General features: G+C 40.7%; 2 protein-coding genes across 2 annotated transcripts; both read left to right on the plus strand.

The window, feature by feature from the left end:
• Positions 1–1871: 1871 nt before the first annotated feature.
• Positions 1872–16012, plus strand: LOC306761535 (uncharacterized protein). The gene is made up of 14 exons (XM_079247755.1): positions 1872–1969; positions 2108–2956; positions 10409–10475; positions 10550–10654; positions 10809–10919; positions 11037–11174; positions 12055–12249; positions 12420–12569; positions 12676–12738; positions 12825–12882; positions 13012–13137; positions 13229–13343; positions 13967–14118; positions 14248–16012. Exons 2-14 carry the CDS (start codon positions 2441–2443, stop codon positions 14372–14374), a joined length of 1923 nt encoding a protein of 640 aa, XP_079103881.1. The 5' UTR covers positions 1872–1969; positions 2108–2440; the 3' UTR covers positions 14375–16012.
• A 1212-nt stretch (positions 16013–17224) lies between these two features.
• On the plus strand, positions 17225–27399 carry LOC306761083 (adapter molecule crk-like). The gene is made up of 3 exons (XM_079247173.1): positions 17225–17675; positions 19915–20519; positions 24554–27399. The coding sequence occupies exons 1-3, from the start codon at positions 17456–17458 to the stop codon at positions 24686–24688; spliced, it is 960 nt and encodes a 319-aa protein (XP_079103299.1). The 5' UTR covers positions 17225–17455; the 3' UTR covers positions 24689–27399.
• Positions 27400–27739: the final 340 nt, after the last annotated feature.

Raw genomic sequence — 27739 nt, forward strand, 5'->3', positions numbered from 1 at the left:
TATATGAAGTTATTTAAAAAACTGAGTAGACATGAAAATAAAAAAATGAAATATTTAAAAAAAACTAAATGGTCAAATATAAAAGATTTTATATTAAATTATTTTAAAGAAAAACTGAATAGACAAGAATAAAATAAAAAATGACATATTAAATTAAATGTTAACTGGTTTTTAAGTCCTTCCTTGTCCTGAGATAAACGACTTTCTGTCTTTTTATGAATTCATAACTCCTATAATCTCTAAAATCTGCACATCGACTTTGGTTCTCCACTGTGGAAAGCGCATAAAGCTGTTTTCTAAAGGTCTCCAGACACCCAACAATCCCTGGATTTCACATTACTTTTTACCTAAAGTTAACAAAGAGTCTACCGGACATCACGGTTAATAAAATCTATCGATTGGAAAAGGTTATCAATGACCCACACAAGGTTCAGATCAACTGTTATGTCAATACGTCTTTTAAAAGGAGAAAAAATTGTTAAACTTGTGCAGCATCTGGATTTCTGCATGTTTCCCAAAGTGTTCAACCATTCCTTTTCATGCCAATTTAATAACTATTAATTATTTTAGTAGAGGCTGCACAGTGGAACCCTTATTTTATTCAGGGGGTGCACGGTGGCATAGTGGTTAGTACTGTGGCCTCACAGCAAGAAGGTCACTGGTCGCCGGTGGGAGGTCTGTCTTTGTGGAGTCTGCATGTTCTCTCCGTGGGTTTCCCTCAAAGACAAGCATGTTGGGTTGAATGGAAAACATCAGTTTACTCGTGTAGCTGCATTCAGCTGTAATGTGCCTTCATGGCCGCTTGGGGACGCTGCTGACATCTGTGTTTCAGACCAGCTGATGCAGTGAAACGGTAAGATTTGTGGGCTTTTGTTTAATTTATCATGATGTTTCGATGTGAAATCTTTGTTAACAGGAACCTACAGCTACAATAGATCCTTTATATAATGTTAACTAACATGTTAGCCGGTACAGCTAGCAGCTTTTTCATGCAGTTTAACAACAGAAACAGCTGCTGAGTTTGAGACACATTTAAAGCTTATCACTCTAGCAATGCACTGGGACATTTAATCTTTATATCTCTTTGTAATTAAATGGTTCTTTAAATGATTATTATTTACATTCCACTTTATTGGATCTTTAGCATGTATTAATCCCAGAGGGGAATTGTTGCACTGCAGTGCTTCTTAAACAGTTGAATACAGAAGCACACAGTAAGTGAAAAAGAAAAGGGAAAAAAACAATTAAGGATGAAATAGAGTAAGGTTCTGAGCTAAATAAGAATAGAATATAAATAATACAGCAAAGACATTAGGGAGATATTTACGATATCTAGAAAGATGTTTCGTTCATATAGATCCAAAGTTTGGTGCAGAGTTAAAAGTATTCAGGATTTTCTCCTCTAACACAACTGTTTTCCTAGCAACCAAAATTACAAAGGTTTTCCACGCTGAACAAACAGATTCATATTTCTTCTTAAATGTGATTTAAAATGATTTTCCTGGAGATTTTCCATAGAAACTATTCTTTAATGTCATTTCTCTGATCACAAGAGCCATGTTAAATCCACAAACATTGACTTCTTACAAGCAGACTTCTGTTTTATGTTATTTTCTAACATATTAAATGAAATATTATCCCATGTTGTTGGATTAAGCTTCAGCTCAGTTCTGGTATTTCTGTAAATATTAATTCATGACCAAAAGGTAAACAACATCTGCCATCACCCTCTTAATTAACGTTATACAGCTCAAACTTCAGCGAAAGGAGATGAAACATCTGAATGATTCTGGCCCCTCCTCTACATTTGATCTTTTCCCACCCCCTTTATGTCCCAAAATACAGAGGCCAACCTGTTGCACCCAAGCTTAGGGACATACATAGCTCAGACAACACACTGAGACGGGACGGCCTGCGTCCATGTCCAGCATGAGCAGAGGAAGGTGCCACTTCAGCTCGATTCCTTCAGGTTAGCGTGATCATTCCTCAGCTTCTACATGTAATAATAACCCGATCTGTTCCTGTGGTGCCTAATCTGTTTTCCAGGATGTCATTGTGTATGAGTTTTCCATGACTTATAAATAACACGTGCTCTTGCTTTGACCAGATGAAAGGAATGAGTAAGAGAATACGTATGTTGAGAGAAGTCCTCCATGGAGCGTAATGGACTGTAAAAAGTTGCTGCTGAGGAATCTTTCTGCAACCCTGGTTTTCCTTTAAAGGCTTCTTGCGACTTTTCCTCAGCACTGGCATGGAAGACAAAAGCGCTTGAAGGAAGTAGAAGAGAAGAGGAAAGAGAGAATACAGAATATTTTGTTCCACAGATCTAAAAGGAATTGACAAGAGACTTGTAGGAGTTTGTATGCGAGCCCCATCCTGACAACCCCGCAGCTTATTTCCCTTGGAAACAAAAAGGAGTGTGAGAATCATTAAATCAACCATGGAAGAAGCTAAAGAGGGAGCTCAGGAGGCAATGGTAAGCGAAGCTTTAGTGCAGTTCAAGGCCACCTTGCAAGCTGCTGTGAGGGAAGTACATGTAGACGTCAGTGCTTTCAAGCAGCGCATAGAGCAAAGGATCGACGAGCTGTGCATTTCCAATGGACCCCTGACCGAGGCAGTGACCAGGCTGCAGGAGGAAAACCTCCAGCTCAGAGCAAAGCTCGAGGCCCTCAGCCGCCTGGTGGAGGATCTGGCTGGAGTAAAGATAGAAAGGAATCCTGATGTAAAGAGGAGGAAGGAGAAGGAAGGGTTAGAGAATGGCCATGTGCACGCACAATCTAAGACCAAGGAGGAGCAGAAGGGTCTGATTAACTCTGTCGGACCAGAAAACAAGCAGTCCATCTCTGCACACTCTGAACCATCAGGGTCAACGGAAGAATTGGGTGCTGCTGGTGTAAATGCTGCCCCAATCAACACCCCCCCTCCATGGAGAGCCAAGAGACATGCAGACATTAATGTAAGTATTTCTTCTCTTTTTAAGCTTTCAAAATACTTACTGTTTGTGTAAGCAGAAAGATGCACACAAAGCCAGAGATGAAATATAGCTGGAAAGCAAGAGGTTTCAGAGTTTTAAAGATACATCAAACTTCCTTCTAAATCCAACTCAGGATGCATCGCTGAGGTCAGTAATCATCATGATCAGGAGAAATAACAAGTCTAAAAACATTATTATTATTCTCTGATCCTTGGTTATCAGTTTAGTTATGGTCTGAGAACGTCTCCAAATCTAAAGTATTTAGGCTGAAATACTCCTGTAATTGTGCCATCTCACTGAACTCTTTTCTTCTGCATTTCTTTTATTTTACATCTTCTTTTAGGAAAGTTTGAGAAGATTTAAGACATTTTTAGGTGGAAACAGAGAAAACTGTAGAAGAGTAGACTGTTTTTGTAATTCATTCATGCCTCGGTGCATGCTTGGAACTAACCAAGGTCAGAAAGTTTGGTTGTCCATGGAAATCTCCATAAAGGGTCATCTTCAGCAGGAAAACGAGAACAATGCCGGAGTGTTTGACTGTTCCAGTCAAAGAGGAGAGACGTAACGTAAACAGGGAATGGTGGTCCAGTGTTAGTTGGGCTTCTGATCTACTGAGTTTAATGAATCAGCAAGACCAATAGAATACACCACACGTCCCAGAAACGTGTCAGACTGCATGGGACTCGTCTTATCTGAGCACTCAAAGCACTTTAACATGTCACCCTATCACACAGACATACTCATACAGCACTTCTAAGTATATGTTAAGTGCTAATATCCACATTCATGCCCTGATAGATACATTTGGGGGCAATGTGGGGCCCACAGGGGCCAAATAACAAGTCTGGAAATGCCAGAAAGCAATTGGACGACTGCCTTTCCCGAGGCTTCATCAGATTAGAAAAAGGACAAACCTGCTCTGATACCATTTTGTAGTTTATTTCATCATTACAAAACAACAATTGAGAACAATCTGAACACCATCTTTTGCTTGGGATGACATCCAGATCTTGTTCCTGAAGGAACACAGTAGTCGAGGTCAGTGGCTTGTATGATGGGAGCAGAACCAGTCGTTACGGGTGTCATTGGGTTGAATATGAACAAGCCAAGAAAATTTAGTTATTAGTATAATATATGGTGGATCGAACACCATATGGGTCTCTTGTGTGTTTTTAATGAACGATAAAAGGCCTGCTGGTAGGATTTTGCAGTGTTTAAGATGATGAAACATGATCAGAGAACAACCAGTCACTAGTCACAAATCTGGGTTTCCTGCAACCTTTGAAATGGGGATGCATAAAAATAATTTTTGTGTCGAAAGACAGGATGATTTATAGATTAGTCTTTGGTACATTTAGTCATAATTAATTTAATCATGTAGATATGGAAGTAGACAAGGGTCGTCAGGCAGGAAAGAGAGCTTGGTGTCGTCTGCATGGTGGCGATATAAAAACAGAGCCAAAGAAGGTGGATTATATTACAAAGAGTAGGAGTTTCAACACTGAACCTTGGGGCACCCCAGATTATTTTAGTTTCCCTATTAAAGATACATAATTTTTTTAATCAATATTATTTTTTCTCTACCTTATTCCCCAAAAAACTGCTTTACATAATTTAGAAATGGTGTCACAGCAGTTAAGCAAAGCTGAAACGCTAAAGATGCTGCAGAGTCAGATGGTGTCTTTACAGGAAGCTATTAACTAGCTTGTAAAGTGTGATGCTTGAAAGATAATACAAGTTGACCCTGCCATTTTCCTTTTTTGGTTTAACTGTGTCAATATTATTTACTCCGTTCATCTATTTGCTTTATATTCCACTCAGGACAGTAAATTAATAGTGAAATGTATTATTCCTTAAGATGATACATTTTCATAAGCCTCCAAGACCAAACATAATTGGGTTCTTTTGTTTTAAAGGATGATATGTCAGCTGAAATGTCAGATTACAGTTTTACATTTAAGTCTAATGGTGCCGTGAAAGCTGCTTAACCCTTAACAGATCAAATGTGCTTATGGACTAAACCGCTCTGGTATAAGAGGACGCATCAGTCAGGCTTTGACTTGTGGAGGTGGGGGGGCAAGCTAAAAATTTAGAGGTTCTGCATAATAAATCTGTGTGACAGCACTGCCTTACAAGCACTGGATTACCTGCCATTGTTGGTATCACATATTGTAAAATAATTCATTTCCAGCTGTCCATTTAAGAGCTGCAACATACTGCATATATATTGATATTTTGAAACAAACCCACCACATACTTAAACTAAAAATTCCCTCACCCCCCCCTATTCTCAGGGCTCTTCTGCTTATGACCCATTTTTATAACAGCAGGTCCTCCAAAGGGCACGTGTATTTTTGGGTCTGTGATTTGGGAGTGAGCTATAGCTCTTTTGAACCTTTGCGTGCACTCCAGCAACTGCAGCAGCACTACAACTTCCTCCATTATCTCAAACAAACACCATTTAGGAGTATGAATGAATGCAAGAACACCTGCAGGGCATTAAGGTCTAAATGATCAATGGCCATCAGGATGATTGTTGACTATGTGACAAATAAAAAGTAAACTACCAGATTGTTTTTATGAGTCGTCAGTGCAAATATCATGTGGCGCTGCAATACGTCACTCACATGCACACTCTAAAGACAGGTATATAAATAAACCCATGTCCCCTAAATGCTCAGGAATTTTGCCTCCCAGCCAATCCAAGTCTCAAGTCGCCTAATGGAAAGTTGAATTGCATCAACGTCCCCGTCAATTAAAACCTCCGGCCTGCACAGTGAGAGACAAGCAGCTGTCCTCTTGAAACGCACACCCTGCCAACATTCCCTTCCAGTGAAGTCACCTGGTCTTTTCTCAACCATCAACCTCTCCGACATACAACAGATTAACCGCCGTGACTAAACTGGCTGTCTGAGTCATCTGTCAAGCTTCCCCTGTGATTGACAAGCTAAACCTCTGTAGAAAATAAAGATAGAAAAATAGAAAATAAAGCTAACAGCAATACTGAAAGAAGCAGGTAGCTCAGTTTATGGCAAAGCTTTTTAAGCAACCCTCATAGTTTGATATAACTACTGACCACAAAAAAATCTCTAATGATAGATCTGAATTAAGTCTTTTCAGTGTAAATCAATGCAAATGCAAATACAACTGCATATTCTCAATTCTAACGCACACATCTGTAATTTTTTTTTTTATACTTTAGTACACACAAAAAACTTGAGAAATACTAAACTCTTACTGAAAGCCCCACTGTTTTGGGCAATGCTTTTAGCAGTTGGGCTAGCTAGGGCTAGCTTGTGAACGAAAAGAGAGCCGTCCTCTGAAGTGTAATTGAAAGAAGCAGTAAATATTCAGGGTGTAACACAACGAGCTAAACAAGGTGAAATGTTCTAAGTCTGAAACATCTCGTTTGTAGTCCAGGCTCTGAGAAAAATGCTATGCTTCTCCACAGCTATCTAAGCTAGCTGCCTAATTTATCTGGTGTAGATGGAGTTTGTCCAAGCACTAAATCCTGTGATGAATACTAGAAAATTATACCAATACCGGGTCATATTTTCCTGAAGCTTAAGTTTTAATTTATCAGCAGATCAGTGTCATACTTCTCCTTTCGAGTGACACAGGTGACGTCCACTAGCCACATATTGCTAGCATTAGCATAGTCACAAACACTTGTGAAGTGTTATGAGAGAAGAGTGTAGGTGGAGTTTTGTGGATTTTCTTGCTGATTTGAAACATATCCTGCTCTTTGAGTTACAAATTATTCAGATGTTAAAACTTCATTGTTTGGAGTTATTCCGTCTCAACATGGCACTGCTAATTAGCAGTTACAAAATCGACACGATACGCTTTGTATCTTTACTTTTTCCTCTGAAATGATGGACACGCCTGTGTTTGCATGTAACCAACCAAAATATGTTTGTATGTTTCCAAGGCAGACTCAAAGTGATGCGTTGGTGGGATTATCAAGGTCAGACAGTCAGACTGTGATATCCTACATCATCTACTGTGGAGCCCACAGATCACTGTGGCGATAATCTCCCACCTGATGATGGGTTGATGGACTGACTGCAAGAGCTCTATCGTGTCGTGGCCACGCCAATGGCGAGGGTGGGAGAGGGGGCGTCCACAGGCCAAAACCTCAGGGCTGATATACTTAGGCACTGTTTGCACTGCTGAAGCTAACTCCCTGATTTCCAAAGCATCCATTTTGGGGCTATATTGGGATGTAAGAAGAGTGCAGCGGAAACTTTTTGCAAAGGGGCTGATTGCAAAATCTAAAATAGCTCTCAGTGGGAACCGGGGTTTGTTGGCTACAGCTGTCATAAAAGGAGAAGCTGTCAGCTGTTCACAGCTGAAGAGCCCACATAAAGAGAAATGAGCACACACACATTAACAGAAGAAACAGATTTACCATAAATGATAATAAAGAGTGGACTCTATCGCTGCTACAGTCTGAATAGCTAAAGCAATGCTGCTGATAGCCACATACTTTCTGCATGTGTGTTGCAACACAAATATAAGCCGAAAATAGCAGGAATATTGTGAATAACTGTATTTCCTGATTGGATAGATTCCTCTTCTCTCACTTAGCGTACAGTCGCTGCCAGTTTCTGACATTGGCCTTAATTAATACAAATCGGATTTGCTGTTCACATTTCAATATCGCCTCACATTTTAAGTTCTGTTCCAGGTGCTACACAGTTTTATTTCTTTAAATAACCAAAACCAGCCAGTCATCTGAATCAAACAGCACCCACATGGTGTTTACTGGAGAAAATGAGTGACAGTTTAATGGTGGTAACCTGGTGATGGATTTCTGTCAGGAGCTCTGCAAACAACTACATTCACTCATCATGGATGTGAATTTCATGGCAACATTTGACCTTAATAAATTGTTTTTATTCAAAAAACCATCAGTCTCTTCATCAGGTCTGCTTTCTAGTGCTGTGTTGGACCCTTTCCCCCCCAGAACTGCCTACATTTTTGGTGTGTTAGATTGAACAAGATGTTGGGAACAGTTTTTATTTATTTCCTCCAAGTTGACATGAAGCATCACACAGTTGCTGCACATCATGATGAGAATCTCCCGTTCCACCACATCCCAAAGCTGCTCTGCTGGACTGAGATCTGGTGACTGTGGAGGCCGTTGGAGGACAGTGAACTCATCGTCATGGTGGAGATGATGTGAGCTTTGTGACATTGTGCATCATCCTGCTGGAAGTTTCCATCAGAAGATGCTACACTGTGGTCAGAAAGGGATGGACATGGTCAGCAGCAGGACTCTGGAGAATCTGCTGGAGAAATGTTTTGTCAGATCAGCATGAGACAATGAGGTGTGCCTGGAAGACAACTGTCAGGGAATTTAACCCAGACAAACACTTTGCATTCTAGTAAACATGGTGAAATGTTGTGGAGTTCTTGTTTGGTCTTTAGTTCTGATTTGTCGTTTTTTTCTTTTATTTTGTTCATTAGTTCACCTGGTTTCATTTAGTTCATTCAATCCAGCTGTGTGTTGTTGTGTTTTCTGCGTATATATACTACAGAGGTGTCCAGCTCCGGTCCTCGAGGGCCAGAATCCTGCAGGTTTTCTATGTATCCCTGCTCAGACACACCTGATTCAAATTAACTAGTAGTAGAGCTTAATCAGTTGTGCACGTCATTGGCTGTTTGATCCATTTAGTGGAAGTTAGATGTGTTGGAACAGGAATACATGGGAAACCTGCAGGACAGCGGCCCTCGAGGACCGACTTTGGACACCCCTGATATACTACTTGGTTTCAGTTCTCATTTGCCAGTTTGTTGTGCTTGTCATGTCCTGTTGTAGTCCCCCCAGTTGTCCTTCAGTTTTATTAAAACAAGATTAAGAGCATTTCTTCTGCCTCCTGCCTCTCCATCCTACAACTGGGTCCCCACATCTCTCACCCCCTGACATGCGGCTCTATGTACTCTTCAGACTTGGTTGTCAGATGGATAAATCCAGCTTACATTATGCTTGGGAATGGTCTTCCTGAAGTTCTCCAGAAGATCTCAATTAAATAAAAGATATGTGCTTTAACATCAGGCTGATGTCAGGAAACCAACTGGACACTGGCATGGAAAGGGTCAGACAAGCATGAACATTTCTTTTATTTATCTAATTATGTTTGCACCAACAAACAGTGGAAAAGTTAACCCTTCATAACCATCAGATGGTGATAAAGTGTGACGACCCGGTGGTAATGAAGATCTTAAAAAGATTTAGGCCAAATTCTACTTTTTCTGTACTTCTTCCTTTATCAGAAACTCATTGAAATACTTGGAAATTCACATCTTCAACCTTGTAGAGGAGAATAATTATTAGAGTGGATGATATTACTGGTAGTGCTGTGACGATATGCTTTTGTCCCAATTCGATTCAATTCCGATTTTTTTGGGTGCCAATTCGATTTAAATTGCGATTACCACAATTCTTTGATATTGCTGATTTTTGTAGATTATAAACAAATAAAAATGTAGAAAACTTTTCTTTGCTCGTCATTTTTCTTGATTTCAATGAGGAAAAAACAACACAGTAGCCAGACCATCATTCTGCTGCTATAATGCCCAAGAAGACAAGTAAAAAGATCAATAAAAACAATAAAAATTACAAAAAAAATTTTATTATGGATTATTTTTATTCATTTAAAAAAAATAGATTTTTTTAAAACAAAAAAAATTATTTAAAAATTGTGAAGCAAAAAAAAATCCCAATATTCAAATTTTTTTATTCAATATTTCCCACCCCTAATTACAAGACTTTCAAATTTGAGCACTTAAAAAAAAAAAAAAAAAAAAAAAAAAAAAAAAAAAAATTATACAACATTAAGTGTTCAGAAAGAACATTTTTCACTCTCATTTTTCTGCTGAAGACGGATCTCAGTGAGGCAGGAGAGATGTCGCCTGATATTTGATGATTAGTGTGGAGAACTGAGCGGTTCTGTGATTTCAGGAACGATGGCAGGGGCTCCAACTCCAGTCCTCGTGAGCCACCATCCTGCAGGTTTTAGTCGTTCCCTGGTACAGCCCACTTGATTAAAATAAAAAGGATCTCCAACAACTTGTTGTCGCCATAGATCTAGTTCAGGTGTGTCACAGCGGGGAAACACTAAAGCCTGCAGGACGGTAGTCACGAGGACCCAAGTTGGAGACCGCTGGACTAAAGCATGCGAAGGCATTTTTTTTAAATTTCCAGAGATGTGTACAAATATGTTTATTTGCTCAATAAATGGTTAAGATTTATGTCTATAATAAGAGTGTAGATGTCAATGCAAAACTTAATGTACTTTATTCGTACATCAGTCCTGTTGCCTTGTTTTGTTTTCTTCTTTTAAACCCACGAATTACCCACAAGTCTGTGACATTGTGGTTTTATTCACAAGGGTAACATTGTTTTTATGTCATTTATATGCCGTACAGGGAACCGATGTACAAGGAGAGAGAAGTGCCGCCCGGATAGCTGCACAAGAGAATCACCTCCAGCAAGGTAAGCAGCTTCTTCTCCAGTTCCATACCACATGCTGACAGGCCTTCATTCACACTGTGTGTTTGTTTTCTCAGAAAACGCATCAATAAACATGGATGTTGCTTCGACTGAAGCTGCACCACAGTCCCACCGACCTCTGACCGCCATCACCAAACAAAGTCTGGAGTCCAGCACACCTGGTGAGTTCATTTCGTCTTCCTGTTTGGCTTCAGAAGAATGATCCGTTTTATGTTCAGGTTTTTATTTCCCTTTGCATAAAATAATTTTCATTGTGCAAAAGTCCACTGGCACGCTGCGAAATCCAAGCATGCTAATGCTTGTTTTTCTTTGCAGACTACAAAGACTCAGGTCCTCAGATGAAACCCCATCTTCCTCTTACTGCAATGGCGAAACCCAGCTCTGATGTTCCAGCCGTCACTCCGTCTCCTGCCTCGGTGGATAAAGGTTCGAAAGACAAGCGGGGCAAACAATATCAAAGTTTTTCAGTCATTGTTTTAGAGCTCAGCTGTCATAATGCCCTCCTGATATTAAATCCACTTATACAGAATTTCCCTTTTTCAGATGCTGATGAACCCCGACCACATCTTCCTGTTACTGCCATGACATCCAAACTCAGCTCAGAGGCCTTGCTTGCCACAAAACCTGCACAGTCTCTACAATGTGCTTCTAAATCTGCAGGGGATGACTCATTTATCAGAGGTCAGTCAGAAAATGCATTCCTGTTTATGTCTTACAGATTATGGAGAGGAATTCAGAAAATATAATCCTGGAAACTTCAATTAAAAATGGTTTATTTGGTTTTATCATTTAGTTTATTGCAAGCTTTTCTTCATTTTGCCCTTAATTATTTGGTAAATTGTAAGTTATGATACGATTAAACATTTCTTTGACCTTGATTCACTTACCGTTGCCACTTTTGTGCCTTCTTTTACTAGTTAAAGATGAATTATGGTTACAGAACTTTCTACTCTTGTTGTTATTATTTAGGAAATTGACAAGCTAAAATATATTTATGAAGATTTCATTGAGGTTTGAAAGAAAGAATGAAAGAAACAAAGAAAGAAACACAGAAAGAAAGAAAAAACAAAGAAAGAAACACAAAAAGAAAGAAGTATTCATACGCTCTCCTTCGATTAGATGATGGGAAATGTCAACATATCTGATCATAATTATGCTGATGACACCTGGCTCTATATTACTGTCTGACCAGCGGACTTTACTCCCATACAAAACATATTCAATCACGATGTGGATGTTTTCTTCAGCTAAATGAAGATAAATTTGAAATGATCATGTTTGTAACCAAAGATAAGCATCCAAAGTGTCCAGGATCAATCCATGATATCCATCTCGGTGTCGTTTTGGACCCTGAGCTTTATTTTAACATTCACAATAAAGCAGGAATCAGATCAGCTTTTACAAACTGAAGAATATTTATAAAATAAATGGACTGACAGCTCATCACTATTTAAAAAGTTTTTAAAACATAAAAGGTTTTCTTCCATTTGATTTGACCAAATGTTTGAGTGATTTATGTGTGAAATGTGCTGTATAAATGAGCCTGTTCCATCTTGTCCAGGCTCATCTGGAGTGAAGGAACCGAGGGCCCCGGCATCCCAGGAGCAGTCAGACTCTGTATCTCAGGCTTTGCCCCATCTTCCCCTCACAGCTGTTAGCAAAAATAGCTCAGACGCTCCTGCTGCATCAATGCCTGATCAGTCTGCTGCTTCAACCCTGAATCCTTCAACACCAGGATCACCACCAGCAAAGCAAAGTAAATCTCCATTCAGATGTGGAGTTTACCTGCTAGAAAACTGGAATATTTAGTTCAGAGATATTACTTTCCATCTTTTATGCTTCAGCTTTTTTTTTTTTTTTTTTAGATTTTAGGATGGAATTTAGTTTCTTGGTTTAAATTGTGTGTTTTCTTTCTTTTCTCTTTAGACATCAGTGAACCAAAGTCCCACTTGCCTCTTTCGGCCATGACCAAACCAAACAGCGAATCCACGTCATCGGCTTCACCAGCTCAGTCTCAGAGTCTTCTAGCATCCCTGGAGCCAGTGGTGAAACCTGGAGAATATCCCTTTAAACGGGGTGAGTTGGACCAATGTCCTGCAGGTTTTTACTTCCCGTTTGTCCCATCGCAAGTGTGGTAAGTCTTTTTTCCATTTGTTTTTATTGTTACATCTCATCCATTCAGCACCAGTGCTCAAGACTCCAAGTCCCAGTTTAAAGAGAAGCGTGAGCTTTCCTCAGTCTGCAGGTGAGATGGGTTCAGAAAGACCTTGTTGTCATTATGATTTATTCATATCTTCTTCACTCTGACCATCTCTAATCATCCCTCTACAGAAAAACTGCTTCCCTCTAAATCAGTCATAACATCTGGATTCTCACCTAATTTGGACAAGTAGGTTGTGAATATAAATCCTAGAAACTAAATGAACATAAAGTGAGCTAACTCTAATTGTTCTTAGATTCACTGCTTTGGTTCAAATGAATTTCCATCCGCTTCATTTTGTCTTGTACTGCTTGTCAGGAGATCAAAGAAGCCAAGTGGGCTTGATTTTAAGCAGGATGCAATGAAATCACAAACACTTCCACGCTCCAACGGGGCTCAAGCCAAACGGGCCCTTTTTGAAAGGATGAATTCTGAGCCATTGAAGTAAGTGCTAAAAATAACTTTGTGTTTGATCACCGATGGTTTCTTCATAGCAAAATACAGATTGCTATAGACTCCATCACATTTCTTCCAGACTCAAGGATTCCAAACCAAAACTGAAGCGCTCCCAGAGTTTTGGAGTATCCAGTGCCAGCGGAATAAAACAGATCCTGTTGGAATGGTGTCGCTCAAAAACCATCGGCTACCAGGTCAGGCTGTGTGACTGCTGCAGTGATTTCACTCCTAACACTGCAGCCTTTTCACTGGGTTAGAAGCAACACATAGGAAAACATGCATAAAGATTGCCCAATGATGGCCTAAAGATGCCCCAAAGATGGGCAAAAGATGACTTCAAGATGGCCCAATTATGGCACAAACATGGCCTAGAGATGGCCGATAGATGGCCCAAAGATGGCCCAGCGAAAGGCCCAAAAATGGCCTAAAGATGGTTGATTGATGGCCCAAAGATGGCCCAGCAAAAGGCCCAAAAATGGCCTAAAGATGGTTGATTGATGGCCCAAAGATGGCCCAGCAAAAGGCCCAAAAATGGCATAAAGATGGTCGACAGATGGCCCAAAGATGGCCTAACAAAAGGCCCAATGATGGCCTAAAGATGGCCCAAATATCGCCTAACAAAGGCCTAAAAATGGTCTAAAGAAGGCCCAAAGATGGCCTAAAGTTGGCCCAAAGATGGCCTAAAGACGGCCTAAAGACAGCCTAAAAATGCAGACTTTTTTTGCAAGGTTTACTTATATTCGACAACAACAGTGTCAAATGTGTCAAACGGCGTGAAGTCTTGCTCTATTTTGACCTGTTGCCGTCTCCTCATCAGAACATTGACATCCAGAACTTCTCGTCCAGTTGGAGTGATGGGATGGCTTTCTGTGCTCTGGTCCACTCCTTCTTCCCTCTTGACTTTGATTACAATTCACTGAATCCAGCAAACCGCAAACACAATTTGGAGCTGGCCTTCACCACCGCAGAGTAAGCTGCCCCCGTTAAACTGCAGATTTAGGTTTTAATGCAGGTTTTACTGGATTTTGCTATGAAATGTTTGTTTTCCACCTGGACTATGGAGGTTATTATTTAGCAGCCTTTGTGTTCATGTTTCAGGGAGCAGGCGGACTGTCTGCGTCTGATCGAAGTGGAAGACATGCTGGAGATGGGGGACAAACCAGACCCCATGTGTGTGTTTACATATGTCCAGTCCCTTTACAACCACCTGAAGAAGTTTGAATAACTCTGCATCAGAGTTGTTCAGGACGTCTGACAGAGAAGCCACAGTGTTCAGTCAAGTGTTGATCAGTTTTATACTGTGTGTGTGTGTGTGAATTCACCACTTTCTCCAACATTTTTAATGACATGTTGTGATGTGTGTGATGTGACTCGCAGAAATATCAGCATCTATGTGACCAGCTTGAATAAAAGTCAGAATGGTTTCTGGTGATGAGACAGTGTCTGGGAACACCAGCCATCATCAGGAGCCGCTGAAGTAAAGGTGTGTGTGTTGTTTGTCAGAGAGTCTTTCAGGACACAGAAGATGTTTATTTCAATCATCATTATTAAGATTTTATACAGTATAAATACAGACAAACACTCCAGAGTTCAGCTGAAAGTGGTGAGATCTGCATCTTTTTCTCTGACATAGATGTTTGGTTTGTAAGCAATCAGTGGACGATACGACCGGGCCAGGTTTCAGCAACAACAAGTCTCAGAGAAGCTTCTCACTAAAACACACAGATGATAAACTCTTGATGAAAAAACACTTTCTTTTCTAAAGGTCAGGTTTAATATGCTTTTCCTTAAACTTTGGCTAAAAGTTGAATAGAGTTAACTGGAAGAAAGTTTACTGCCATCTGCTGGTGGAATAAATCCAGAAAGTCACTGACCACTGATTCATTTTAGATTTCATATGCAGACGTATTACACTAGATGGATGGATCGATAGATAGGTAGGTAGGTAGAAGACTGCATCATATATGATTTATTTAAATAAATCAATTATTCATATAAAAATGTATTTCATTTATTTATTTTATACACAGTACTCACAAAAAGTCAGAGATATTTGGGGTGAAATTCAATATAATAAAAATAATAATCACCTTTATTCCAGAACCATCAGTCCATATAAGAAAAAAAAAAAAAGATAATCACTTATTACATTGTGAATGTAGGTAAAATCATATAAAAGCTTTTTGAAATTAATTTTAAAGAAAGAAAATCTGCAAATTAAAACATTGAATCTCTTAATAACTTCTGGTGTGTTCGCTGTGGTTTTGGTCTGTTTAAATGTGAAGAGGAGGATGATGAAGGTGAATGTTTACAAGCTGACACTGAACCGAAAGCTTATTTTGGGTCATCAGTAGCTCAGGTGGTCCAACAGCTCATCCATTAACCAGGAGCTCAGCAGTCTGGATCCCACTCCCCTTCACAAGACACTTCGTCTACCTTATATTACCTCCAGTGTCGGCAGCATTGGTGCGTCACTGTTTTGATGGTTACTTAAATATAAAAAGTTATCATGACATGAGAAGAAGGTGATGAGGCTACACATGCAGGATAACATCATCAAATATGGATGTGGATGGATAATGGATCAAATGTTTGATGGCCATCAGCAAAGAAGTCAGATCCAAAATAAATATTTTGTGTTGTTTTCTTTTAATACATCTTATGCAATAAATATGGAAAAATTTGTACATGTGCACTGAAAAGTTTAAAATCATGTTAAGCTCACCTGTAAATGTCATAGTTTCATTCTGATGTCATACAAAAAGCTGAATAGTCCCAACTTTTTTATGAGTGTTTATGCAAATGTCAACCAAACCATGAAAAAAAGTAACCATATTTAAAATAAAACCTTTTTTAAAATATATCAAGGTCTATATTTTTAAGTCAGAAGTACTTTTGATCATAATAGTCATGCAAATATATGTTTTTTTCTCACTAACAAGGAGATGTCCTAATGTAACAATTTATTTTCAATATAACAAATTGTATGTCTTTTTAAAAGGCCAGAAGGGCAATAAGAAAATCACCCCCAGACGTCTTCTAACCTCATTTTTTTCAGGAAGGATTGTTCTATCAATATGTACAAACTTTTGTACTTTTTTGTCTTCTCATTGGTAGCTGGAATGTGCTGTAATGATGCTCATTTATGGGACAGCTCATATAACATCCATAACATTTTTAAGGAAACCTTTTTATAAAACATCCATTTGGAAAGTAATTTCAACCAAACTTTCTAAGGAAAGCTAACTTTTATGAAGATGACGTATTAGCAACCCTGGTCTTACTTTCTTTATGTCCTCGAGCGTCACGGATGTTACCATTATGGACAAAATCCATCACTGACCTGTCTTGTTAGCTTGCTGTCACTCAGTTGAGTTTGTACTCAGTTGCGCTTCACGCTGCCACGGTTTAAGTGTCTCCTGGTCTTTTAACTTGTTTGTATACAAGCATATAATTTAATATAGAATTATATTAAACTATATTAACAACATGAATTAAAACATAAAAACTACTTGTTAATTCTGAAAAAACAGCTTTTTCTCTTTCCTCTCATCGCCACTTCAATGGCTATTCCAGCCGTTCAGATATTAATCTCACATTCAGGAGAAAGAAGCTATGACTTTTATTATGGCAAACTTTTGTAGATTTTGAGAGATTTAGCATTTTGTTTAAAAAAAATCCATGTTGTGATTGGAAGAAACATTAATTTGGAAGCTTTAGCTCGGCAGGAACGGTAGTCGTCTTTCAACTGTAGAGTTGGGATGTCGATCCCAGGCTGTTTATAGATATATAATTCATTTGTTTAAAAAGAAAAAAAAAAAAAGGTTTTTAAAAGTATTTTTTTTAAAAATGAATATAGATTGGAAGGAACAAAACGTATTAATATCTTTTGCAGATTCACAAAGTGACCAATGCCAAACCTTTTCCAACGAACGGAGGAATGTGATCAGAGGGTGTGGAAGTATTCCTACGTTTTTCTCGGAGCGTGAACGCACCGCTTCCCAGTGACCGGGCATCCCTTCCGGTAGATGAGGTCAACTTTTCCCTAGATCCGCCATTTCAGTCCCGGAGTTTCTTCATGCACGTTAGTTTTATGTTATAATTTTAGCTTTTAATCGGTAAGTAATACAGATTTGTGACTCGGCGACAGCTTTGTTGATTAAAAACGTGTTTTTAGGAAACCTCAGGACGTGAGTTTTGACGCGTTTTCCCCGCAGCGGATCAGCCAACCAAAGTTTTGTATGAGTTGAGGAGAGGGAGAGGCGAAGGGGGAAAGGCCTCGAGCCTCGGACCGGATTTCACAGCCATGGCAGGTCATTTTGATGCCGAAGACCGAGCTAGCTGGTACTGGGGACAGCTGAGCCGCCAGGAAGCGGTTTCCGTCCTACAGGGACAGAGGCACGGCGTGTTCCTGGTGAGGGACTCCATAACCAGCCCCGGAGACTACGTGCTCTCCGTGTCGGAGAACTCCAAAGTGTCCCATTACATAATCAACAGCACCAGTAACAACCGTCAGTCTGGTTCAGGTAATCATTTCTCTTCCAGTTATCCCTTTAACTGGTATAAAAAGCTCTTTTTTTTGTGTGACAGGATAACAGGAAATGGAGTTTGCAGCTACAGCAGCCATAATAAAACGCAGCAAATTGCAGTCTAAAAGGAGGCAATATGTACTCCAGTAGTACAGTGCAAAACACTTCATCATTGTTTGATGAAAGTGTGTTAATTTCATAACGCAGGTGTTTTAAAAGACCATAGTTCTTTATAAAATGCATCAATGCAAATCCCAAAAGCAAGCCAATCATGTGGAAATAATGAAATACATCTAACAAATTGTTGAAAAATTGTAGCTGGATTTACATTTAAAAACTAGTATCCACATGTAGGAACTGCAATATTTGCTTCGAGTCTTTTTGGATTTCAATGTTGTCACTTTTAAAGATTAAAAACAAACAATTGAGACATTTTTTTCTTACTCAAACAGTATATTTGCACCAGTTTCCAGTGTCCAATACATAGCAGGAAATATAATATATACTATTTTACAAGTGAAAAGCACGGCAGTCTGGTTCGGGTAATCATTTCTCTCTTAAAAACAAATGGACACATTTTTTCTTTCTCAAACACTATATTTGCACCAATATCAAGTGTCTGATACAAAGCAGGAAATATATATAATGTTTTACAAATGAAAAGCACCAGTAACAACCAGCATTTCTCTGTTAAAAACAAACAATTGAGACATTTTTTTTCTTACTCTAACACTTTATTTGCACCAGTTTGCAGTGTCCAGTACATACAGTTGTGCTCATATGTATTCTTCCCACTTCGTTAAAGAAAAGGCTGAATTTACAACAGTCACTCAAATAACTGGAGACTTACAAAAATATAATTTAGTAATATAAGACACTGTTTTTCCATTTAATTGAGTTGAAGTAAGAAAAAACAAACAAACAAATTGGTCCTGGACAAATTAGAGACTTTTCTGTTGAACAGTGGGACAAAATACCTGTCAACAGGTGCAGAAGTCTGACTGAGAGGAACAGAAAACACCTGACTGGAGCGGAAATATTACAGGATTGTTCAACTAAATATCAGTTGTGATGTAATATGTAATAAATTATCTTATTTGTTTGCTTTTTAAAAGAATATTTCAATTGAACCAGAATTAGATAATAATGTGATGATTTTCATAATTTTTTTATTTATTTTTACTTTAGTCAGTTTCAGCTTATTTTATAGGCAGTTGTTTTGTTCCTTCTTTAATGAAAGGGTATGAATAAATATGAGCACAACTGTAGCAGTGAATATAATATAATATTTTACAAATGAAAAACATCAGTAACAACCGGCAGTCTGGTTCAGGTAATCATTTCCCTTCCAGTTGTCCCTTTGACTGGTATAAAAAGCTTTTTTTTAGGTGACAGGATAACAGGAAAGGGACTTTTTCAGCAGTTGTAATAAAAGGTGGATCATGGAGGGAAGACTTGGTTTCTCTTGAATGAGGCGAGTTGCTGCAGGGCTGAATGAAGCTGAACTGGTCCTGCTGTCACACATGGAGGATGACTGGTCGGATTGGCGTTTCAGGAATGTCTGATCCTGCCCTGTTGCTCCTTCCAGGCATGCTGCTTCCAGCTACCTGATGGCTCTTTACACAAAGCCTTACTGGGATTTTTCTGGCGTTAAGTAATTATTTTTTTAAAATCTAATTTGAGGTGTTTTTTCTTCAACCTATGTTTTATTAAACTGTAAATTGATCAGTTCAGTCATGCATATGCATCTCAGGAGGAGGTGGGTGGAGCTGAGGTGGTGGAGTGATCATCTACCACCATAAAGGTCTGCATTTCAGTCCCATAAAACTGTTCCGATATAAACTTTTCATTAACACCTCCGTCCAGTGCATCAGATCCATGTTGTATTATCAGTTTGGACCCTCTCTTCCCTCCAGAACTGCCTTAGTTCTTGAACAAGGTGGAAACCACCACATCCATGATGAAAATCTCCCGTTCCACCACATCCCAAGCTGCTCTGCTGGGTTGAGATCTGGAGACCATGAAAGGGATTAAGTTGATATTTACAGGGAAAGTGAAGCTTTTAAAAATGATTAAAACTTTAATCGATGCCCAACACTAAGATATATATCCTTTTTTTTTTATCTTGCATAATTATAATTAAACAGTTTAAATGGCGACGTGGCTGGATACCATTCTGATTTTGTCCATGTTTGTTTATTTGTGCACATCTGATCTGTGGGCTCTCATCTACCAGGCTGGGCTCTATCTCGGTTTCGGATTGGGGATCAGGAGTTCGAGGCTCTGCCGGCTCTGTTGGAGTTCTATAAGATCCACTATCTGGACACCACGACGCTCATCGAGCCTGTCAGCAAGGCCAAGCATGCAGGCTTCGTCAGCTCTTCTGCTGCTGGGCCCCCCCAGCAGTCCGAAGACTCTGAGTTTGTCCGGGCGCTCTTTGACTTCCCCGGCAACGATGAGGAGGACCTCCCGTTCCGGAAGGGCGATGTCCTGCGTGTGCTGGAGAAGCCGGAGGAGCAGTGGTGGAACGCTGCTAACCAGGAGGGCCGGATCGGGATGATCCCCGTCCCCTACGTGGAGAAGTACCGGCCCGCTTCGCCCACTGCTGCTGGTCTGGGTGCCCCAACAGCGGGGGCTGGACAAGGCGGGCAAGTTGGAGGGGTAGCGGGCAGCACAGACGGGACAGGGGCTCCTCAGATTAGCCCTTTAGGGGACCCAGGCCAGTATGCTCAACCTGTAGCCAATGCCCAGCTTCCCAACCTCCAGAACGGGCCAGTCTACGCGCGAGCCATTCAGAAGAGGGTGCCCAACGCTTACGACAAGACGGCGCTCGCTTTGGAGGTAGGACCTCCTCTCACCATTCATCTCCCACCAGTCTGTCTCAGCTGAGCCAGTGTGGATTGTCCTGGTTGTAATAATGGCTCACTCATGCATGCGAGCATGCACACAGAGTGTCTTTAGAAAGGCAGGCTGACGGTGCACATGAGGACATTCACAGTGGAGACGGCTCTGGACAGACACAGACTGGGATCTGTGTCTTTGTGCGCACTGTGGCCCGGTGGATTCATGCTCAGCGTTGCATTGTCCGTCCGTCGCTGGCAGCGCCCCCCTCGAACAAAGTGGGCAGTTATCTTAGAGCAGTAAATTAAATGCAAACAACCACAGAAGTTAATGGACAGTTTGACATGATGATGTTTATCAGATTAATGATAATCTGAACTCAGTGGGTCTTTGTCTGTGGTATGTTTTCAGGGTGGGCACTAGGGCTGCTCGATTACGACAAAAATTATAATCTCGATTACTTTAACTGAAATTGATATCTCGATTATTTAACACAATTATCCAGTGTTTTTAAACAACGCTGCGCGTCGTGGTGTTCTAGACTCCGCGTCGTGCATTATAACCGTCTAATGAACGGTTCCGAGTTGTTTAATCCGCTTTTACCGCTTATATAGGAACTATTTTATGTTGGCCTGGATGTACGTTTTATGCCAAACAACCGCTGTCAGGCTGCAGCGCGTTTCTCTCATTCACCTGTTAAAAGACAGCTGATCTGAACCAGCTGGTTAACACGTTGCTATGGTAACGCCCCGTAACGGAGGGATATTACAGTGATTTAACTCGCTAAAATAATGCAACCAGTTCTCCCTGACAATGGTATAAACTATGTTTAGGTGAACTTCCACAACCTACTGCAGTTATTCTACATTGACCTGCAGCCGGAGCCGACTGAGACTGGCCGCCTGGGAGTGCTTTAGGACGGGAGAGGCTCCCGCTGCTCCTTCCTTACAGTAACTGCAGAACAATATGTGCCTTCAAGTCAGTCGCCAAAACACCAGAAAAGTCTCTAGTAACTCCAGTAAAAGCTGCTAGATTTGTCGCTTTTAACACAAATAGTCACCAGATTTAGCGAGAAAGTCGCCAAGTTGGCAACAGTGTCTGAATGAAAGCAAAGCGGCTGTGGGAGGAGTTTACAGCACAGCGCTGCAACGCCAGAGACGCTCGATTAGCAGCTGAAGACAGCAGGAGAGGAAACTGCAGAGAGAAAAATAATCACACCCTTTTTATTTTTATGATAGTTGAAAACCCAGATCGTAGTTGGGATTAAAATCCGATTAATCACCCGGCCCTAGTGGGCACCTGTTCTCCTGCTGGTTTAGATGCTTATTAACTCTAGCTCTGGTTAAAAGAGGCCACGGTGTATTTGCAGCCTCGTGCAGAAAATAGAGGCTGTCAGTGAAGATTTGCAAAATCCCCTTCCAGAACTTTCCCGTCATGTTGTATGACTGTCGGACAATTAAAATCTTTAATCACGGAACAGCCGTGGATTAATCACAAACAATTCACAAGTTTACGTTCTGCTAAAAAGCCTCGACAAATGCGTGATGAGGAGATGTAGGCGCTTTTACGCGCCTTCACTTGTGTTTCAGACGTCACTGTCGTCAGACTGATGCCTCCTACGTTATTGTGCTGTTAGTCATCACATCCACCAGAGGGCAGCGCAGAGCTCGCAGTTCACCTCCAAGTTACGACGACAGCAAACGTGATGATGATGATGATGGAGGATGACCATAGACTGTATATAAAAAGATGGACGGAGCCTCCAGCGGTAAAAAGGTGAAGCCTAAAGGGAAGTGCATAAAACTGCAGTTCCCCCTTCATCCACTAGGGGCTGCAAAACAGAGCAAATAGAATAACGTAGAACGTAGAATAACCGTGGTTTTTAGCCGGTTAACAACGTGACTTAGCTTTACCCCGCTTACCTCCGTTAGCTGGTTAGCTCCTGTTATCTTCAGGTTAACTCGGTTAGCTCTTAGTTACAGAAAGCTCGGAGTTCATGGTGTCAATCATCCACCATCACAGCCCCCCTCTCAGCTCCACCTCTTTGTCCGTATTTGTATTTTCCGGGCGAGACGACACGCATGCCTCTGCCAAGATGGCGACGGTAGGAACCGCCCACCGAGCTTCAAGTCAGCTCTTCAGAAACCTACGGGTGACGTCACGGAGGCTCCGCCCATCTCTTGAAATGCAGTCCATGAGGATGACGATGTTTATTCTCTAACAGACATGAGAAGAAGACGTTTAATATACACGGATGGTCTGTGTGGCCAGTAAATACTCAGCAGCTGCTGGTTATTTGTATCATGAGTCGTGCATGAGCTGCTCTGCTCAACCCTGCCTTGAGACTCCACCCTGCTCGCGCTGCTGATGGTGGCATACTTATTGATTGATCCGTTTTTGTATTTTTAATTCAATTCACAGACATCACGTCTAAAAGGCGGAGAGGGTTTTCCTGTTTTTCCGTCTTGCTCTGGTCTCAATCGGATGGAACATAGATGGAACGACTTCTTGTTTTCCTGCACAGCGATTTAGTGCACGACTGCCACCAGCTGGGGAGGCGTGCGTGTGAGATGGACGGCCGAGTGGTTCAGATGTGTCGTCCTGCAGCAGTTCTCTAAATATCAGGATGTAACCTTCTGAAATAAGCAGGATAAAGCGTTTTTTTTTTCCCGCTCGTACACGTCCCAGATGCGCTTTAGTGCTACGGGTTGCCGGCGAGTTGCGCTGTTCTGTCTGTATGATTCAGGCATAATCCAGTCGTGACACCTAGAGATCTTTGATTTAATAATTGTGCCGTTTAATTGTGAAATCAAGTCAGGTGTGACATCTGTTGTAGTCACCGTCCAGTCACACTTAGCTACACACATCTTCACTGCTAGCTTTCAGTAATTCATACGAGGGCAGCACAATTAATCAGATTTTGATCGTGATCACGATTTCGGTGTCCACAATTAAATAAATCTGATCGACAATGATCTTTACTATAAAACGCAGCTCTGCTGTATGCGCACCAATAGTCTGCCGGCCACCAGGGGGCGAACGTGTGGTTAGGGCTTCATTAAGCTGCCTAGATACCAAGCAGGCACAGCTTTTACCAGCAGCCAGTTAAGTATCGTTGGATTGGTCGGACATTTGAGATGGGCATGGTTAACACAGAAAAGCATGAAGCGGCAAGATGCTGTTTCCGCATTTTTCCTGTTGCAGGTGAAACGGATTGTTTTGATAAAACAGCTGATCGAGGTGGTGAAAAATACAAACATCTTTACAACACATTGCATTAAATACACAAACCCTGCCGCGTCCACAACTTGCCCTGCCGCGGACGAAGTCGCTCGTTAAATATGAAATAGGCAGCTTCAGTACACAGAAAGCAGACATCGCCGCCTGCATTGATCCCTCCCGGCTGCAGACAAAGCTTCTCGTGGAGGATGTAACAAATTTAAGACTGATGAGAGCAAGTCATGTCGAGGATGGAAAATACAGCTGCATCATAACGCTGGATAAGAAATATGAGATCCCTTCCTGTAATTATTTTCCAACGGGGCGTTTCCTCCGCTGTATAAAAAATGTTGACGGATGATTTATTTATATATGTATAAATATAAAATGTATGTTGCCAAGTAGGTTGTTTACAAATGATGCAATAAAAATACATGTTTTTCCAGACACAATGAATAATCGTGATTACATTATGGATCTAAATAATCGTGATTATTATGTTGTCATAATCGTGCAGCCCTAATCCATACACGCCTTCAGGTCTTTCTTGGGTAACGTTTACGGATCGCTCGGCTTTTCTAAGGTGTCTAAAGCATGAACTCTCATTGGAAACTGGAACTACTGGGTTGTCCCACATCTTGCACATGTTTTGCTTTGTTTGACAGACGTATGTGAGTCTAAGTAACAAGATGGACTAAAAGCTGTAACAGTTTTATCTTCTCTGTCTGGGTTGGCTCTTCTGTTTAAGGACAGAATTCCAGTCTGCAGAAGGATTAATAAAGTTAATCGTTCTTGACATTTCTTGTCCTCGCCAGGTGGGCGACATGGTAAAAGTCACCAAGATCAACATGAACGGCCAGTGGGAAGGTGAGTGCAAGGGAAAAAGAGGCCACTTCCCCTTCACCCACATCCGACTGCTGGAACAGCACCATGCTGAGGACGAGAGCTGAGACACACACCTGCCGTCACCTCCAGCTTCATCATGCTCAGAGAGAGCCAGGATTTCTACAAGCGTATGGACCGGTCCGGACACGCAGACACAGGAGGTGTCGGCCCATTTTCCTCCTCAATGGACGTCACTCACACCGAGAGTTTACACTAAGGTCAGCCTGAGATCGGTCTGCCTGTGTTAGCTTTTTATTTTCTACCTTTCCAGCCAGCCTTATCAGCCATCGCCGATGGCTTCGCTTAAAGCCACACGAAAGACTCGGACACCTGTAGGAACGTCTGCGGAGTTCATATTTATTCATGTTTTACACACATTTACAAAGTAAAGACCCGGACAGCAGATAAGTTTGTTTTTATCATAGGAACCAGATGTTTTATTCTCTCTTTCTTGGCAAACATTGAGTCCAGTCCAGATGTGGGCGGCTACAGAAACTCTCTGGAAGGTCGGACTTCCCGTCACGATGCGGTGCTGTTGGTTTGGAGATTGTAGCAGCCACTGGATTGTTTAAATAGCACAAACTTAAGACAACTAGCTGTAGATAAACATGTTATCTCAGTGAGCGGTCTCCAAACCAGGTGAGCTATGCAAGTAAAAAGCAGAATCCAGTAACCGTGGCAACTGTTTGTGTCTCGTCTCCACTTGGGCGTTTATCCTGGTTTGGATGGGCATTGGATCATGTGACTGTGTTGTGTTTTATCATGTCTTTTTTTTTTTTTTTTTAACCGTTACATGTATGTGAAGAGCAAATGGAACAACAGAACTGGTAAAATGATTTCGTCACATGTTTGTTGAGTTGCCAAATGTCCTGATTTGTTTTATTCACTAAGAATAACTACCTGTATTAGAAATTCCTCTTTTGCTTCTCCTGTCGATCTGTGGTGAAACACAAGGTCCAGAGACAGACGTTTCATTTCGTCATGGCTTAGTTAAAAGCAGCTGGATGGTAACCAGTCAGTCCTCCTCATTCCCAGCTGTTTACGGCGGATCAACACCAAAACGAAAACGCATTTCTCCCTTTTTGGCCTTGACAAGAAGGATCAGGTCTGCATGAAACCGTCTTAAACGGGATCAAAAGCATGAAACAGAGATGATTTCATTCTTGGCAAACTTTCAGTGGTGGATATTTTTGGAACAGGGTTATGTCAAACCCTGGCGACGTACCTCAACCCCGCTCCTCCATACCGGTTTGCTGTTCCCGTTTCAGAAAATCCAGTCAGTCCAGAAACACTTTGAACCTCGGAGCAAAACGAACAAATGAACATCCTCCACGACAAACTGCATCCTTTAATTTTGTACAGAAAAGTGGAGAATAATGTGATGTAACTAGATATACTGATGCCTTACATGCTAAACACCGCCATCATTTCGATTTTCTTTTCCTTTTTCGTGATTTTTCATTTGATCTTTTTCCCACAAATCGCTGCCGTGCGCGTCACGGTCAAACTGAAAGAACGACGCGAGCATCTCGTGTCAGGAACAAACCTGCTGATGTCTTTTTAAATCCCACATAAAGAGGCTGAATGATTTTATTGTGAGATGAGCCACAGAAATCAAAAATGTTTTTCATTTTATGTGCCAAAAAATGTCATTAATCAAATGTTTTACAATTATTTTAATATTTGTACTTCAGCCGTCATTGAGCCCATCAGCATCCCTGTAATAAAACAAAGCATTAACTGATGACTAGAGGAATTTTATCTTGATTTGTTGTTTTAAAGCAGATTGATCATAATATTGAATCTGTTTTTGATTTTTAATCATTTTAATGTTTTGCCATGACCTCTGGTGTTTGATGAGCAGCAGAACATTCATAAAAATTATATGAAAGAGGTTTTAAGTTGCATCAGGAATAATTAAACAGACATAATTCATCCTCTGGTTGTGATTTTGTGACTTGTAGGAAATTCAAGACTGGGTTGTACTTTTTTTTTTTTTTTTTTTTTTTAAATCCCTCCCAGTATGAGACCCTTGGATCATATTATTAAAGAAATGCCTCATTAGGCTGGAACGTGGTGGACACAGAGCGGTGAGGAGTGTCTGCTGAGTTTCATGCTCTCTACCTCTAATCTTGTTGGGGAAAAAAAGAGTTTTAACAGGAGTTGAAGCTGATTGGTTGGTTTCTTCGGAAGTTCAGCCATGTTCTGCGATCTGACGACATATAAACCCTTCCTCTTAGGCGTGCATTAATGTGCATGTATGCTTTTCACAGGGAGGAGAAGTGTTATGGAGCTAAGCCAAAATGTAAAAGTGAATTTAGGTCCAAACATATTAATATCTGTGTTATCGATGCAACCAAAGCAGACGTATTGATCTGTCCTCAGACATCCCTTCAGATCAGACCCATTCAGTTTCACTAATATTCCAGTTTTTGTACTTGAACCAAGTTTTTATTCCTCTTGACTTTACTTTTTGTAAAATTAGAAAAGAAAAAAGAGGTAAAATAAAATTGTTTTGTTTCTTTTGGTGTTGAATCTCAAATTTAAGGAAAATATTTTTGTATACTTTAATGCCATATTTTTTTACCTCGAGCCGGATGCAGCCTTTACAGCTCTAGTAATGCTGTAGTAATAAATACATGCAATATTCCTGAATCCCAGTATTCCATGATTCGTCCAGAGGGCGTCTCGGTGTGCATGTGAAGAGCTTACATGAGCTGCTTACATAATTCTACGGAAGCCAGGAGTGGCCAAACCTAACCCTTTTTTTTTTTTTTTCCCAATTATACACAAAACTGTCTTTTTTTTTTTTTTTTTTTTTTTTCCTCAAACTGGCATCATGATGATGATGATGAGCTGGCGCAGGACTGGTTGGCACACACTTTGGTCAGAATCTGACACAGTAAGTCCGAGACAGAGGTGGCAATTCCTGGTCCAGAAAGTAAAAGTCCTGCCATGTTTATGGATAAACGCTTGTTACCGCGTGATACCACTAGGATTCGCAATAGAAAGCCAGATAGAGGCGCTGAATGTGGAAAACTTGAAACATGACAACAACAGGAGGTTAGCGTTTGGTCATTTTGAGATCACTGCAGATGAAAAGTGGCAGCAGCAGA

The sequence above is a fragment of the Telmatherina bonti genome (assembly GCF_933228915.1).
Source record: "Telmatherina bonti genome assembly, chromosome: 10".
Taxonomy (NCBI): domain Eukaryota; kingdom Metazoa; phylum Chordata; class Actinopteri; order Atheriniformes; family Telmatherinidae; genus Telmatherina; species Telmatherina bonti.

Excerpts from the sequence above, each read along its gene's own strand:
- LOC306761535 (XM_079247755.1), top strand. The coding sequence starts at position 2,441 with ATGGAAGAAGCTAAAGAGGGAGCTCAGGAGGCAATGGTAAGCGAAGCT. Across the intron at positions 10,476-10,549 it reads AGAGAATCACCTCCAGCAAG|AAAACGCATCAATAAACATG; the intron begins GTAAGCAGCTTC and ends TTGTTTTCTCAG. Across the intron at positions 11,175-12,054 it reads GGATGACTCATTTATCAGAG|GCTCATCTGGAGTGAAGGAA; the intron begins GTCAGTCAGAAA and ends CATCTTGTCCAG.
- LOC306761083 (XM_079247173.1), top strand. The coding sequence starts at position 17,456 with ATGGCAGGTCATTTTGATGCCGAAGACCGAGCTAGCTGGTACTGGGGA. Across the intron at positions 17,676-19,914 it reads CAACCGTCAGTCTGGTTCAG|GCTGGGCTCTATCTCGGTTT; the intron begins GTAATCATTTCT and ends CTCATCTACCAG. Across the intron at positions 20,520-24,553 it reads AGACGGCGCTCGCTTTGGAG|GTGGGCGACATGGTAAAAGT; the intron begins GTAGGACCTCCT and ends TGTCCTCGCCAG.